The sequence below is a fragment of the Pinus tabuliformis genome, chromosome Q (genome assembly GCF_031772625.1).
Source record: "Pinus tabuliformis cultivar Carrire ecotype Pingquan chromosome Q, CPIR1, whole genome shotgun sequence".
Lineage (NCBI taxonomy): Eukaryota > Viridiplantae > Streptophyta > Pinopsida > Pinales > Pinaceae > Pinus > Pinus tabuliformis.
This window is the reverse complement of record NC_142296.1, coordinates 1,307,803,401-1,307,819,230: the sequence shown is the minus strand read 5'-3', so window position 1 is coordinate 1,307,819,230 and position 15,830 is coordinate 1,307,803,401. Positions and strand designations below refer to the sequence as shown.

The following is a 15,830-nucleotide window of genomic DNA, read 5'->3' as shown; positions in this document are numbered from 1 at the left end:
AACCTTATTGGAAGATCCAGAACCCATTCCGAAGCTATTAACGCATCTCTGTTTATTCGGCGGTGTAGAGATGTGAGCTCAGAGTTAGAGAAAGCAGGAAGGAAGTTCTCGCCGCGAATAAACAGAAAACAGAAATCACGACAGGACGGAAACACGGAAGTTCACAGCTCGCCGAATATAGATGCCAGGTGTCAATCTGACATTGAAAAGGACGACAAAACGTCTCTTTCAATAGGAAGGCCTATCGGCCTAACAAGATAGTATCAAAATTAATTGTAAGAAAGTTGAAGCCAATTGTAAGTGAAATCATCCCAGAGGAGAAGTTTGGATTTCAAAAAAAGATCAAAATTCATGAGTAAGTATTTATCGATGAAAAATCCCTACTCTCCAGAGGAAAGGAGAGGCAACTAGTAGTGTCTTTAAAACTAGATCTATCTAAAGAAAACAACAAAGTAAATTAGACCCTTGTCAAAATCCTCTTCAACGAGATGGGAATTGACATTTCAGGGGTCAAGTGGATAATGGGATTTCATCAATTATATTCTTTCACCTTTCTCATTAATGAATTCATGTAAATGTATTTTAGAGCCCTCGGGGGGTTTAGACAAGGATTCCTCCTATGATCATTCATTTTCTTTCTATTCGCAGAAGGGCTAAGTAGGATAATTTCTCAAGTAAAATACACAAGAGACCTTAAAGGAGTCCAATTATCAATCTCAAAATACTTTTCTCATCTCTAGTTAATAGATGATGTCTTCCTACTGGGCGAACAATCTCATTCAAATTTGTCTACGATCTCCCATGCTTTTCAACAAAGAAACTTAAATTTCTATATACAAGCTAAATTAGTGCATCGTTTAAAACACTCTAGATGATTCTTCGTAGTATTTTTCAACAAAATACTTTCCCCGTTAGTTAAAATTGATAAGGGAATGGTAAAAGTTATAAGATTCAATTGGAAGCCTCATTCACTAGATATGCATATACACCAATGTGGAGGCAAAGATTGGGATATGGACCAATATATTTTTTAATATAGAAGGCCATTTGGTTCTCTTCCAATATATTGTTCAAAGCATACCAATTTATTACACATCCACAAGCTTCATTTTATAAGGAAATATTAACCATCATAAACAAAAAAAAACCATCAATTTCTTATTTTTGGGAAGTAAATAGAAGGAGGGAACTCCATGGTTAGAGACAACATCACCCAATTCACTAGGATTCTGGTGTTCAAAGAACATAGTCACGTTCTCCAAAGAATTGGAAATGATTATGTTGCGAAGACTAAAACAAAATATAAGTCTGTGGAGAAGAGTAATGGCATAAAATTATCTCCCATGGTAGTCGATTATCATTTGGAATTGAAATCCATAAAGTTAGGCCAAGAATACCTCCATAATATCAAGACAATTGGTGGATTATTTCCCTCTTCTAGGTGAGTGGCTAATCTAGCGAATTAGGGATGGAAAAACTATAAGATTTAGAGAAAACATGTGATAGAAGCTATATATATATATATATATTTATTTATTTATTTATATATTTTCCTATGTTAGTGATTAAACCCTCACACTCCCAAAACATTTTTTCCTTGGGAGATGAATTTTACCTTTATTTTGAGGTTAAGATTAACATATCTCAACTAAAGCTATAGGTGCTACTAGGCGGTAAGAAGAGGACTGGAGTCCTTAACTGTCCTATTTATGATCCAATTTTCTACTTGTGTCTCAAAAGATGAACCAGACTTCATTCTGTAGTAAAAAAAAATAAAAACATGAGATATTTTACAAGAGATTATGATACATTCCAAAAACTGAGGTAAAAGAGGCCCGTGAGAGGAAATGGTGTTGGGAACACCTCTAGAAAAACTTTTTTCCTCTCAAATGCAAAATCACCTTATGGTTGGCTCTCAACAACAAAACATTGACATGGGACAACTTACTTAAGAGGTATTTGGTAGGGCCATGGACATGAACATTAGGTTTGGAGAAAGAAGAATGAATTAATCACCTTTTCATTCATTGTACTTACGTAGGGCACATCTAGAACATGTTGGATGTTGAATTCATGATGTCCATGGTATACACATCATTTATCCAAGAGAATTGGATGAGGAATTGGGAGAAATCTAGGACAATCAACGGTTATGAAGCATTTCCTTGCTTGTTGGTGATAGGTGTTTGGTGGGCTAGAAACTAGATCATCTACTAGGACAAACAAGTCTAAGAAAAGGTCAATGTGGAATTGGTGAGGAGAATCTGGTCAAAAAATTTCAAGATACCACCAAATATGAAAAAAATTTAGAAATTATAGATGCCCCCAGGGATCAGAGTTAGCTATGGGGATTCCTTGATGGGGCAAGAAAGGATCAATCTTGAATGATAGATTCGTTGGTGATGTTATTCATTTCATAGAACCACCATTTTTGCATAACATATACATGAAGTGTTGCATTGAACATGAGGGTGAAGTTGCATTATTTTTTGGATCTACTCCCTCTCGCTTAACAAAAATGGATGGTCAAAACACATGAGTTATGAGACTCATAGGTGGCCATTGAATCAACCTGCCATAGAGCTCAAATTGAAGCTGCCACCTTGGGACCTGTGCTATAGGAAATATAAGGATACATTGGGACCTTCTAGGACATCTCATTCTGGCATTTTTCTAGAGAACTTAATCACTGAGAAGATAAGCTTTCTAACGTAGCTTTTGTTCTTCCTAGCAACATTTTCTTCTACACAAATTTAATCGTTTGTCATGTCAGAAATGATATGGACTAGTATTTGTACTTGTTTGGCTCGACGAACAACTCGTTATTTCTATTTTGCAGTGGTTAGTTCTAGCAACATTTGAACTTTGTGTTTCATGTGCATTTTGAAGTGGAACCAAATAGCCAACAACTAGATCTCGTAATGGGATAAAATTAAAGGAATATGTTGTAATTGTGTACATTTTGTATTGGAAACAAATAGAAATTAACATTTTTCTAAAATGACATCAAACCCGACAAGATTTATAACCTAGAGGGTGGGGAAGATATGTGGATATGTTATGGCCAACATAATAAACAACAATGTATTGAAAATTTGAAACACTAGAACATGTATATTCGATAGAATACAAGTATTTTTTTCTTTTGATATATATATATATATATATATATATATATATATCAAGGAAGAGTTACCGAGTGAATGTAGTTAGGATAAACATTGCAAACATGGCTTTGAAAGGAGCATCAGGTCAGTGAGACTTGAACTTAGGTGGGGAGGTTGTCAATGAGTCCTCCCAATATGGCATACAGTGAATTAGTTACACACACACATCCATACTCTAATTTTATAAGTTTGGTCTTTTTCGAGCATATTTTTTAATCAACTTTGCTCGACACAAATATAGTAGAATCACATATTTGATTTGTTTAGTTTATGTAATCCAAGTGAGAAGGTTTTTTTTTGAAGGAAATTAACCCAAAAGGATTGAGTGCAAAATATTATAGCATATTTTCACTAAAATATTGAAAACCTATAAGAGTTAGAAAGCCCTCACACACACATTATTTAATATGTTAATATGTAAAAACTTGGGAAGTAATTGATTGTTCTCTTTATATATATATATATATATATATATATATATATATATATATATATATAGATATGTCAATAATTTTTTTTTTCCATATATGAAGTTGACATTAAAATATATTAAGTAATATAAATGTTCCAATATTTGATTTAAAACATAAATTAAAATAATTTTATTTTCAATTCCTTGACATCAACTCACATTATTTAATTTGGATATAGATATTGAAATATTTTATTAATAGTTAATATAGAAATATTTTTTAAATATTACACGTCAACTTTATATTGAATAGCAAAAGAATTATAGATCTTTTTGATATTAAAATCAATTCACACAAATTTTATAAATAAAATTCGAAATGTCATATATATAATTACTTTATCTTTATATATTGCAGAATTAAAGTAAAGAAACTTCGAACAGATTTTCCCATCATTTGAAATTAACCCCTATTTGTTGTTGGTTTGGCTTTCAAAGTACGCCCTTGTGACAATCGACGCAGGTGGACCATTCTATCAAGTAAGTGCACAGTTGAACGTATGGAAGCCGAAGGTGGGCATTAACGGTAGTGGTTTGTTCAGTTTGGCCGAAATTTGGGCACGAAATAATGAGAGTGGTATATCCGAGACTATTACGGCTGGATGGGAGGTAAGCAGTCTTCAGCATATCTAAATATTTAATGATTTTATATACGAGTAATGAAAATATTGTTTTAATTAATGACAGGATGGATTTTTTTTATAATATTAATTAATAATATTTTAATTTTTTTTTTATGATTATTGGGTACTTAATCTATTTTTTTTAATAATTATTGTAGGTAAATCCATCATTTTATGGAGATACTCTTACAAGATTTTTCGTGCAATGGGAGATTGTAAGTATTTTTTTGTTTTATTCATATTTAATTTGGGTATCATTTTAGAAGTAAATTATTATTATTGATTTTAATTTTTTGTTATAAGAAATAAGGTTTTATAATTCTAATTTAATTATTAATAATTATTAGATAGATAATAGAGATTTAACTTCCATAATTAAGAGCTTTGTTACATGTTTTTCTAAATGTATATATCTTTTAACTCATACTTTATGTTTTTTAATTAGTAATGTAATAATAATAATAATTTAAAACAAAGTTATAATTTAGTTAATTATCAACATGAAGTGTTATGAAGTGTTTTAGTGTTATGAAGGGTTTTGATATATATATCTATTAGGAGTTGAGTCCTCTACTTCACTGCCAAAAAAGGCAGGAATCTTGGCAAATCAAATTCAAAAAATCTTGTAGATATAGCCTTTGAATCATGTTTTGGATAGTGGAAATAGATTCAGCACCATCAAAAACCTCCATAGCACCTAAAATTATGAAGTTTGATAGGTTTTACTTACATTTACAAAAATCTCTACCTAATTTTATCAAAATATAGGGAGAATGAAAATTTCCATACCTTTGAGGGTGAAAAAGTTGTCTCTTTAGACCAAGGCATTAGGATTTCCCAATTATTTAATTCATATGAGGAAGGTAGTATATTAAATATTAATAAACAATAATTTTCAAATTACAAATATAATATATCATTTTTAATTACTAAATCGTCTACCAACAATAATTAAGATTTACATAAATAGGAAAATAATGCATATTTAAATAATTAAAAAACCAATTTAAATTTATACCAACTCACGATCTCCCAAGTTTTTAAAGAAATAAAATTTACTTTTACTCTAAAAAATTAAATCTCAGAAAAATGGATATTTTTAATTATTAATAGATATAGAATTAAAATAAATTTAAACTACTTATTATTTAATTTCACTCGCATATAAAATTATTTACAATACAATTACACCTCTCTCACAAATTACGTATGAGATTTACAAAATTTTAGAAAGTTTTCTATCATAGCCATGTTCTGCAGCTTTCATTTATAAAATATTACTTAATTGAATATTGATTATCTATGATGCAGGATAATATGACGTCTGCGTCGATATGCGACAACGCACTGTGTCCAGGGTTCGTGTTAGCCTCTGGTTCTCCTAATTATCTAGGTGGACCAATATCCCCGGTGTCTACATATAATGGGAGCCAACAAAAGATCGATGTAAAAATTGCCAAGGTGGTTAACCTCTGTTATTGTGGGAGATAAATCTCTATTCTGATATCCTTTATTTGTATATTTAATTCTTTTTTCCGCTGGCTGATGGGATTTGCTAGATTTTATTTTCTGTGTCCACAGGAGAATCCAGGGAGTGATGGTCCCAGATGGTCTCTATATCTAAACGCGGAACTTGTGGGTTGGTGGCCTGCTTCACTGTTTACATATCTTAATTCTAGTGCAAATACAGTAGGCTTGGGAGGTGAAGTTTTGTTTCATCCTGGAACACCGTCTAGTAGAACAGAAATGGGGAGCGGGCATCTTCCATCTGAAGGTTTTAGTCGTAGCGCACTCGTAAGCGACATAAAAATTTCGAATGATAACGGAGTGACGGCGCATTTCGATACAAATCGGGAAGTATCTAATCCAAGCTGTTATGACGTGTCAGATGTTACTAATGGCAATGGTTTGGGCACACATTTCTTCTTCGGCGGACCAGGAATAGATGATGCTGAATGTGTTAGCTGATGTATATTTCTGCATTTCGAGCTATGAGTGGGTAGTTCCTTCTACATTTCGAAAAGATGGAATTTTTTATTCTGTAATCTTTTTATATGTTTTTAATTATTTCAATAAAATAAAATAATTTCTAGTACATTTGTGTGGAAATAGACTTCAGTGCTGGATTTTTAGGAGAAATAAATCTAGCAAGTAAAGATTATGTGTGGAACGAGAAACTCGATTATGAAAGTGTCCTCTTCCGATGTCGCTTTGAGACACGCCATCTAGAGAAAAATTGCCCAAAAGCCTCCCAGAAAAATCCTAGTAAAAAAAACCACCACAGATTTACTTGGTGGGAAGGACCACAAAAAGAACACTACAATGTCATCAAAGAAGAATACTCTAGAGAAAACTCTGAATCACAAGAAATTGGGCAAGACAAAAACAACTCTCAAAACAAGCATGGAGAAAAGCCCTGCCCAACAACAAAAAAGTGCACTCGACAACCCTTCAAGTATCACCATTTATGAGGATTTGAATATCGTGCAAAATAAATCCAGATCTCCTAGACCAAACTTCTTCTCCGACTATCTTCAAAAGGACGAACACAATTGATCGCGAAGCTAAGACACCATCCTCTCAAGAACCAGAAGAGATGAATGAGATGCAAGATAAAGGAAGTTGGAAGACCGTAGAGAAAAAAAAGAGAGCTACAACACCAATCTTGCCAAGAAAGACGAGGAGCAAGACAATTAAAAATTAAAAATATTGTAGGTCCTATAGACCAATTTGGTCTCAGTGGATAACCACTATCATCATCATCATCAACTTTTTTTACATTTTGAAAAGATGGACAATTTTATATTATATAAATACTTTTTATTCTGAAATTTTTTTTTTTTTATATATATTTTTGATTATTTCAATAAAATAAAATAAAATTTTAAGCAAAGTTTTTAGTTAGAAATTACATCAAGAAAAATTGTTGGCTAAGGCTAACAAATACGTGTGGTCGATCCTGAGAACTACATGAAGACGACGACCATTGCAAAGGCTTAAATAGAGAGCAATGTGAAGACATAATTTCAAGTAAGTGCTATATTTGAACAATATTATTTAAATTATGATATTAATTTATTAATATATTATAAACAAATATTATTAAGTAACTCATAAAAAATAATATTCAAATTATGATTTAGAAATGAATATATGCCCTAATATATGATAATTTAGCTAATATATTAAGCCACCAATGATTCTTAGTGATTCTTAAGTAAGTATGAGATTTCTATGTTCAAATATGTTATTATGACATGTATATTACTTGTTCATGATGTGTTTGACGAAACGTATGTCATGATAATGCTTGGTTAGGTCAATTTGATCAAGTTTTGTCTTACAAGCTTTTTCTTGGTTCCATTTATCGTCTTGGAAATTCTTGTCACTTTACGTGCAATGATTTCCAGACTAGCTTTTAAAAAGTGGCTTAAATCTTATAGTCTCTAGCACAAAATTAACTCTAAAAGACAACACTCTCTCCCTCGTAGCAATTGTGAGAGTGGTTGGAGGGTCCCAATCGTATGTATGCCGATCTCATCAGAGAAACTAGGGGTTTTTTTAGTGAAAAGGGAATTTGACTTAGGGCTTGGGCACCTAGAGGATTGCTTTCACTCATGTGGGTTTGGTAGCTCCTAGAGAAGGCCAGTAGGGTTTTCTTGTGTCGATTATACTTCCTTAAGGTGATATATGAGGTTGAATCATATCATAGCAACTCTTCATCACAATTTTACCCTGGTTGACCAATTAGATTAGGTAAATGTAGGAGGATGGCATTACAGAGTGGTATAAGAGCATGGTTCAGCACTTGGACTAGATGTGTTGAATGCGCTTGCCATGCATACGTGTTAATTGCATATGTGTTCTTTATGTATGTGGACTATGCGCTTGTTGTGGATCCATATTGGTGGTAATTTTATAGTTGTGTTATCATGTAGGAGTTATGATGTTGTTGTTGGGATGTGTTAGTCGTGAACTCATGTCAATTGTATATGCAATTGTTATACGTGCTAGTCTCTGTATGTTTTTATGTCTGCAATGTCATGGTTAAGTTTGTTTTCCATGAGGTCAATGTATGAATTTTAGGTCATCATGATGTTGTTGGTGTGCTATGATGTTTATGTGTTGGCTGACATAGAGAAGGAGATGCAAATCATCGAAGCCAGTTTGTGACTCTAGACATCGGGTGAGAGATGATTTTCATATAGGTTTGTACGTTTGGCATGCAAGTATGTTGGCCAATGGTTATTATAAGCATTAGGGTTATGTACATCACTGTATTTCTCTTATTTTTATAGTTACATGCATAATAAATGTTAGTTTATTAGTGTAGTCATATGCACATGTGTTGGAAAGTCATGAGTTGTAGTAACTTGTTCTTCTGTGTCAATTAAATTCATGATTACGTTATATGTTATTCATGAGAATGTTATATGTTAAATTTGTGGTTCTATATGTTATTTAAATTGATGATTATGCCTATTTCATTTAAGGTATTCATGTTATATCTAATTTTTTGATCTAGATTGGCCTATGTAGATGGTTATGGTCATGAAATTCAGGTATTAGTTGACCTATTTGTGGTATTGTGTTGTACTAATCTAGATTGAATTTGCATATTTGATTGTTATGCATGAATGATAATTACTACGAGTTTATAACATTAACATTTTAGCTACTTACTATCATGGATATCATGACCTTATTTACATTGGATTTGATGTGTTGTGAAGTTCTATCATGCTAAACTAGATTCATTGTTTAGAAAAGACAACCTCCCTTGAGATAAGTCAAGGTATGAGTTCGATTATGTCATCTATTTGGCGTTTCAGTGTTCGATTATCTCATCTAGTTGATTTATTGAACATGGTATGTTTTCAAGTTCTTTGAATGGTTTATTACTTGCATGACATGTGTATGTGTCTATAAGATTTCATGAAGAAATGATCTTTTTTTAAGATGGTTGTACTAATACATGTGTTGAGACAATTGATATCTACTTGAGCGTAAGTAGGTGATAGTTGTAGCATTATGTATTATGACTGATAAATTGGATTTGATGGTTGAGTATGACATGGTCATTAGAATTGATAAAGGTTAATTTAAAACTCATGGAAATGATGCCTTGATTTGTGGAACATGTGACTAACATGCGTGAATAGTTGCAGGAAAACATGCTTGCTATTAGCATGACAAGGTAATAGTTGAACTGTTCATATAACTAACAACCGAGTGATGATTTTTTATTGGTAGAGGACATTTTCTAAGGAGTTAAAGGACGTGGTTGATCGCAAGATTTTGAAATTGAGGATGGAGCTCTACTACACTCCCTTAACCTGCTACTATGACCCTGGTTAACTACAGCAGGCAACCATAACGATTTCCCCTACCAACGTACAATGCGTTGGTCCTAGACTACACAGTTGTAATTTTCAATGGATAAGAAGGGAGGGAATAGATCTTGACTCTGTGGACTATTCACTGGATTTTCGATCAGCTCATCTTCCCAAACCCTATTCCAAAATCGGCCACCATTACATTTGCCCCTTCCTGCTTGCTAATGGCATCGATTTTCTCCCTTCCTGGGCTGAAGGACAACTCCCTTTGCATCGGTTCCCTCTCCATCGACTCTCTCACCCTCGATTGTCCGCCCTTATCTCCTTCAACCCTCAACATCCTCGCCTCATGCTCATCTTTGGTTTTCAATCCCACACCCTTGGCTGACCTTTGTTTCACTCAAAACCCTAACCCTTGCCCCAGACCTGCTTCGAAAGTAGCCAGTGAATCTCAACAGGCAGCAAATCTTCTCGAAACAGGTGATAAAACAAGGGAATCCGCAATCCCATCGGGATGTTTCGATACCCCTATTATTAGAGTTAGGTCGGCAGAGCCCTCCTCGGCAACAAATAATCCTGAATATCCTTTACAAGTCCACCCTACTGTGCCTCAGATAAGGAATAAGAAATGCAAGTGCAACAGAGCATCTAGGAAATATTTCACCATTAAATTTGGTAACGACCTCGCCATGGGGGATATTGCCGATAACCCAAGCAAAGTTCTCGTGTGTAGGGTTTGCGGAAGAACCTATATAGCATATCGATTAGCGCAATGGGTGAAAGAAATTTGTGGTAGATATTCCTTCAGCTCCGAGAGGTTCAAACTCTGGTGTACAGATGTTTCACGCTTCATTGTGCACACAAAGAATAAACAAATATGGTCGTCATTTGATTTTGGCCTGTAGATATGGCACCAATTTCACTCAAAAGATGGAGCCCTCTTTTCGATCTTAAAAGAGAGCAAATCAAAGCAGGGCCTCTCTAGGTGAGGTTGACATGACTACCTCTACAGTATTGGTCAGAAGAGGTGTTCATCAAAATAGGGAATTCCCTAGGTACATTTCTAGATTACAACAAATCCATTATCCAATCCAAAAACTGAAGATTGGCTCGTACCTTAGTGCACCTAGACACTTGGGAGGGCCTAGAAGAAAGGATTACTCTGCAATGGAGGAATTTCTTTGGGTACAGATCTTGGACTATGAGGGAGTATGCCATTTATATATCGCATATGTCACAAGGTCGAGCACCTATCGAAAGAGTGCCCTCTCGTAGTGAAAGCCTAGGAGACAGCAGTAGCGCAAGAAGATGACATTAACAAAGGTACTCCTGTCAATAGTAGAAATCATAGAAAGGTTAGCCTAGAACTACCCCAGAAGGCGACCCCATCCAAGCCGATGTAGCACAAAGTTGGAACATCTTCGGGTCCTCCATACCCTCCTCTGACTTGAGCTCAGGCAGTGGCAAAAGTGGCTCGTTTAGCGGGTAATCCTCTTCCCTCATCCCCTACACTATCTTATGTTAATGCCTCTATTGCACAACATATGCATAATGCAGTGATCTTCCATGGTATCATCTCCCCTACATGCATCCCATGTTGACCTCTCCCTCAACACTTGGTTGATTCTACCACCTTCCCCCCATTACCCACCTAGTGAAATCCCCCTCTTTCCCTCCTTGGTACCCTCTCATCCCCATAACTTCCGTTCAAAAGCTCCCATTGGGGACTCTCAACCTTAGACTGGCCTTGGTCTAACTCTACCTACATCCTCTGCTAAACCACTTAGAGGGTGCAAATCATACCTTTCTCATGTGATCCTCCACACTGGATCATAGGTAATCTCGGGAAAACAATCCTATTTAGATCGAGTTCTTAGAGAAAATAAAACCCTAAACATGGACCCCCCATGAAATGCCTCTCCTTTAACTATAGGGGCCTGGCAAGTTGTCCCAAAAAACTAGCCCTTTTCAAACTCTTCACTGTGGAACTGGTTGACTTACTCCTCATTGAAGAAACCCTAGGGGAATCAAAACATGTTTCATGATGTGTTTGATGAAATGTATGTCATGGTGATGCTTGGTTAGGTCAATTTGATCAATTTTTGTCTTAAAGGCTTTTTCTTGGTTCCATTGATTGTCTTGGAAATTCTCGCCAGTTTCCGTGCAATGATTTGTAGACTAGCCTTTAAAATGTGGCTAAAATCTTATAACTCTAGCACAAAATTAACTAAAAAAGACAATAGTCTCTCTCTCACAAGAATTGCGAGAGTGACCGGAGGGTCCCAATCATATGGATACCCATGTCATAAGAGAAAGTAGGGTTTTTTTTAGTGAAAAGGGAATTTGACTTAGGGCTTGGGCACCTAGAGGAATGCTTTCACTCCTGTGGGTTTGCTAGCTCCTATGGAAGGCCAATAGGGTTTTCTTGTGCCGATTATACTTCCTTAAGGTGATATATGAGGTCGAATCATATCATAGAAACTATTCATCACAATTTTACCCTAGTTAACTGATTAGATTAGATAAATGTGGGAGGAGGGCATTACAGAGTGATATACGAGCATGGTTCAAAACTTGGACTAGATGGGCTAAATGTGCTTGCCATGCATACATGTGTTTTGCATATGTGTTCTTTATTTATGTGGACTATGCACCTATTGTGTATGCATATTGGAGGTCATTGTTACAGTTGTGTTATCATGTAGGAGTTTTTATGTTGTTGTTGGGATGCATTGGTTATGAATTCATGTCAGTTGTATATGCAATTTCTATACATGCTAGTCTCTGTATGTTCCTATGTCTGTAATGTCATGGTTAAGTTTGCTTTTCATGACGTGAGTGTATGAATTTTAAGTCGTCATGATGTCACTGGTATGCTATGATGTTTATGTGTTGGCTGAAATAGAGAAGGAGATGCAGATCATCGATGCTATGTTGTGACACTAGACTTCGGGGTGAGAGAGGATTTTCATATAATATTGTACATTTGGCACACAAGTATGTTGGTTAATGGTTGTTATAAGAATTAGGGTTATGTACATCATTCTATTTCTATTATTTTTATAATTACATGCATAAGAAATGTTAGTTTATTAGTGTAGTCATATGCACATGTGTTGGAGTGTCATGCATTGTAGTAACTTGTTCTTCTATGTCAGTTAAATTCGTGATTACATTATATGTCGTTGATGAGTATGTTATATGTTAAAGTTTTTTTTCTATATGTTAGTTAAATTGATTATTATGGTTATTTCATTTAAGATATTTATGTTATATATATTTTTTTAATCTGGATTGGCCTATCTAGATGGTTATGGTTGTGAAATTTAGGAATGAGTCGACCTATTTGTGATATCATGTTGTACTAATCTAGACTAACTTTTAATATGTGATTGTTATTCATGAATGATAATTATTTACGTGTTTATAACATGAATATACTAGCTATTTACTATCATGGATATCGTGACCTTATTTCATTGGATTTGACGCATTGTGAAGTTCTACAATGCTAAACTAGATTCATTGTTTAGACAAGATAGCCTCCCTTAAGATATTTCAAGGTACGAGTTTCATTATGTCATATATTTGGTGTTTGAGTGTTCGATTATTTCATCTATTTGATTTCTTGAAAATGGTATGTTCTTAAGTTCTTTGAATGGTTTATTACATGCATGACATGAGTATGTGTCTATAATATTTCATGAAGAAATGATCTTTTTTTGAGATGGTTGTACTAATACATGTGTTGAGACAATTGGTATCTACTTGAGTGTAGGTAGGTGATAGTTGTAACATTATGTATTATGACTGATAAATTTGATTTGATGGTTGAGTATGACATGGTCATTAGGCATGGTAAAGGTTGATTTCAAATTTGTAAGGACCATGTTCTATACTATATATATATGTGTGTGTGTGTGTGTGTGTTTTATTTTTATTTTTGTTTTTAAATCACAATAAAATATAACCAGAAGAGAAAAACATTGGGAATTCAAATTTATTTAGCACTGTATACCACATTTCTAAATTTCATTTCACTGAACATATCATACAATGTACATATATTTAACTAATGCCATAAATAAATCATACAAAATAATATTGCAACACATATGTTTCATTCACTAGAAGACGAGACTCCACTTGATTTTCCGTTACTTTTCTTCCCTTGATGTCAGTCATGTCCAAGAGTGAATGATGACGTACTTGATCTGAATGTAATGACCCACCGGTTAACCTCCCAGCTTACTCCTTGGGTATTTTTCTTCCCCACAAACCCCTGAGTTGCAATGGGTTGCACAATGGAGGAATGCAATAGCTAGTAGAGGAGATCACTCCTTGGCTCAAGAGTTCCCTCTCTAAAATCCTCTACCTCACCAAAATAACTATTGTTTCAAAATCACTACTCTGACATAGTCTAATCCATCGAACAATAGGGTTCCCAAAAGTCCCTTCTCCCATGGCTTGCCCCTTCTTTTATAGGAGTCCTCATAGGTGACACTTGGCATGTCATGCATAATTAATTATTTTTTTTATAATTCAATAGTTTGATTATTCACCAACCCATGTGTCACTCTCTCATCAAGGGTCTCCAAAATTATTTACTTAAATTTTAATTGAAAACTAATATTTTCCTCGCCTAAACAAGATTCCTATTTCTTCTCCTAGCTACCTCTTGATCCCCCATTTTATTCCTTAATTTGTATTCATTACTAAAGTCAATTAATGATTCAAGATTTGACCCCTTATCTACTTCCTAATTTAACTCAAGTTATCTCTTAGATGGATATTCTTATGTTGGTTATTGCCACATGGAGGTTCTCAACATTTCTCTAAATTTAATTTATTATTCTTATTTTAATTCACCTTCCTCTTCTCTTAATTAGGTTTAATTAGTTTAGGATTAATCTTTATCCTTACATTTATGTCCCTCTTTCCCCTTTTCACCTAATTAAACGACATAATCTACCTAATACTTTCCAACATGGGGAGAATAGAGTTTCTAAGATAAAATATTTTATTTCTTCACATGATCCTCTTAACCTAGGTTTTATTTTTTATTTAATTACCTTGGCTTCTAACATCATTTACCCTTGATGTAAATTTATGTAGTTTTCATTTCTTGACTATATTTATTAATTAACTTATTTTTATTTATTCCAAGGGTGCCAAGTTTGGTCGTGCCCTTCAATAATTTCTCTTGAACTTCCAATGGTTCCATGCCTAAAAGTTTATTTGTGATGCCAAGGGTGCCAAGTTTGGTCGTGCCCTTCAAGAACTTCCCTTGAAGTTCCAAGGGTTCCACACCTAAGAATTTATTTGTGCTGCCAAGGGTGCCAAGTTGGTCGTACCCTTCAATAAATTCACTTAAAGTTCTAAGGGTGCCAGGCTAGTTGCCCTTCAAGAATTCAGTGGCTACGAGGGGAAAGTGTAGGTGCAACAATGGAGACCACTATAATATCTTATGTTTCCTGCTATAGTGAGACTGATAGTGTCAGGGATCAAGGAATCCACCTTGATGCGCACCCCCTGGTAAAATCCTCATGACTTACCCAACTTTGAGACATGCCCTCGTGACATTGTGATCTTCAAGGTGAAGGTGTTTCAACCTTTCCAACCCATGTCACAATGGGAGTGCTGGTGGGTGAGATCAGGGACACTGTCCCACCCCTCCCATGTAGTTCCATCCACTTGTACAACCCCATCACCCATATGTGTGTCACTCAGCCAAGAAACTAATTTGTGCTTGCAAGCACTAACATCTCACTAGAATATAGATAAAAATATATATCAGGTTTCAAAATTGACTTTGAATTTCAAAGATAAAATAATATATTTTTTTCATCAAACCAACTGTCGTCAACTTGTCATATGTGATTGCCTTTGGTGGTTTCCTACCATACTCAATAATCATCAGTAACAAGGTTTCTTAGTGTTAGTCATTGTCATCATAACATCATTAACAACACCTAGTCATTCACATCATTGTTCATTGTAAGCAGAACTAATGCAAGTAGGTAACATAGGGGACACATCTATCATGGCTATCATTATCATAACATCAATGGGAACATAAATATCCATCAAAGCTATCAAGATCATAACCTCAATAGAAAACATACCTATCCATCAAAGCTATCGTCGTCATGATATCACAAAGCATACATATGCTTTACTACTATCATCATCATATATTCAATAGAGACCAAACATAACCACTTATGCTACA

General features: G+C 34.5%; 1 protein-coding gene across 1 annotated transcript; it reads left to right on the top strand.

Moving 5' to 3' along the window:
- The first annotated feature begins 3,229 nt into the window (after positions 1 to 3,229).
- Positions 3,230 to 6,230, top strand: LOC149224638 (protein neprosin-like). The gene is made up of 5 exons (XM_089388235.1): positions 3,230 to 3,251; positions 4,103 to 4,248; positions 4,421 to 4,477; positions 5,574 to 5,723; positions 5,844 to 6,230. Exons 1-5 carry the CDS (start codon positions 3,230 to 3,232, stop codon positions 6,228 to 6,230), a joined length of 762 nt encoding a protein of 253 aa, XP_089244361.1.
- Positions 6,231 to 15,830: the final 9,600 nt, after the last annotated feature.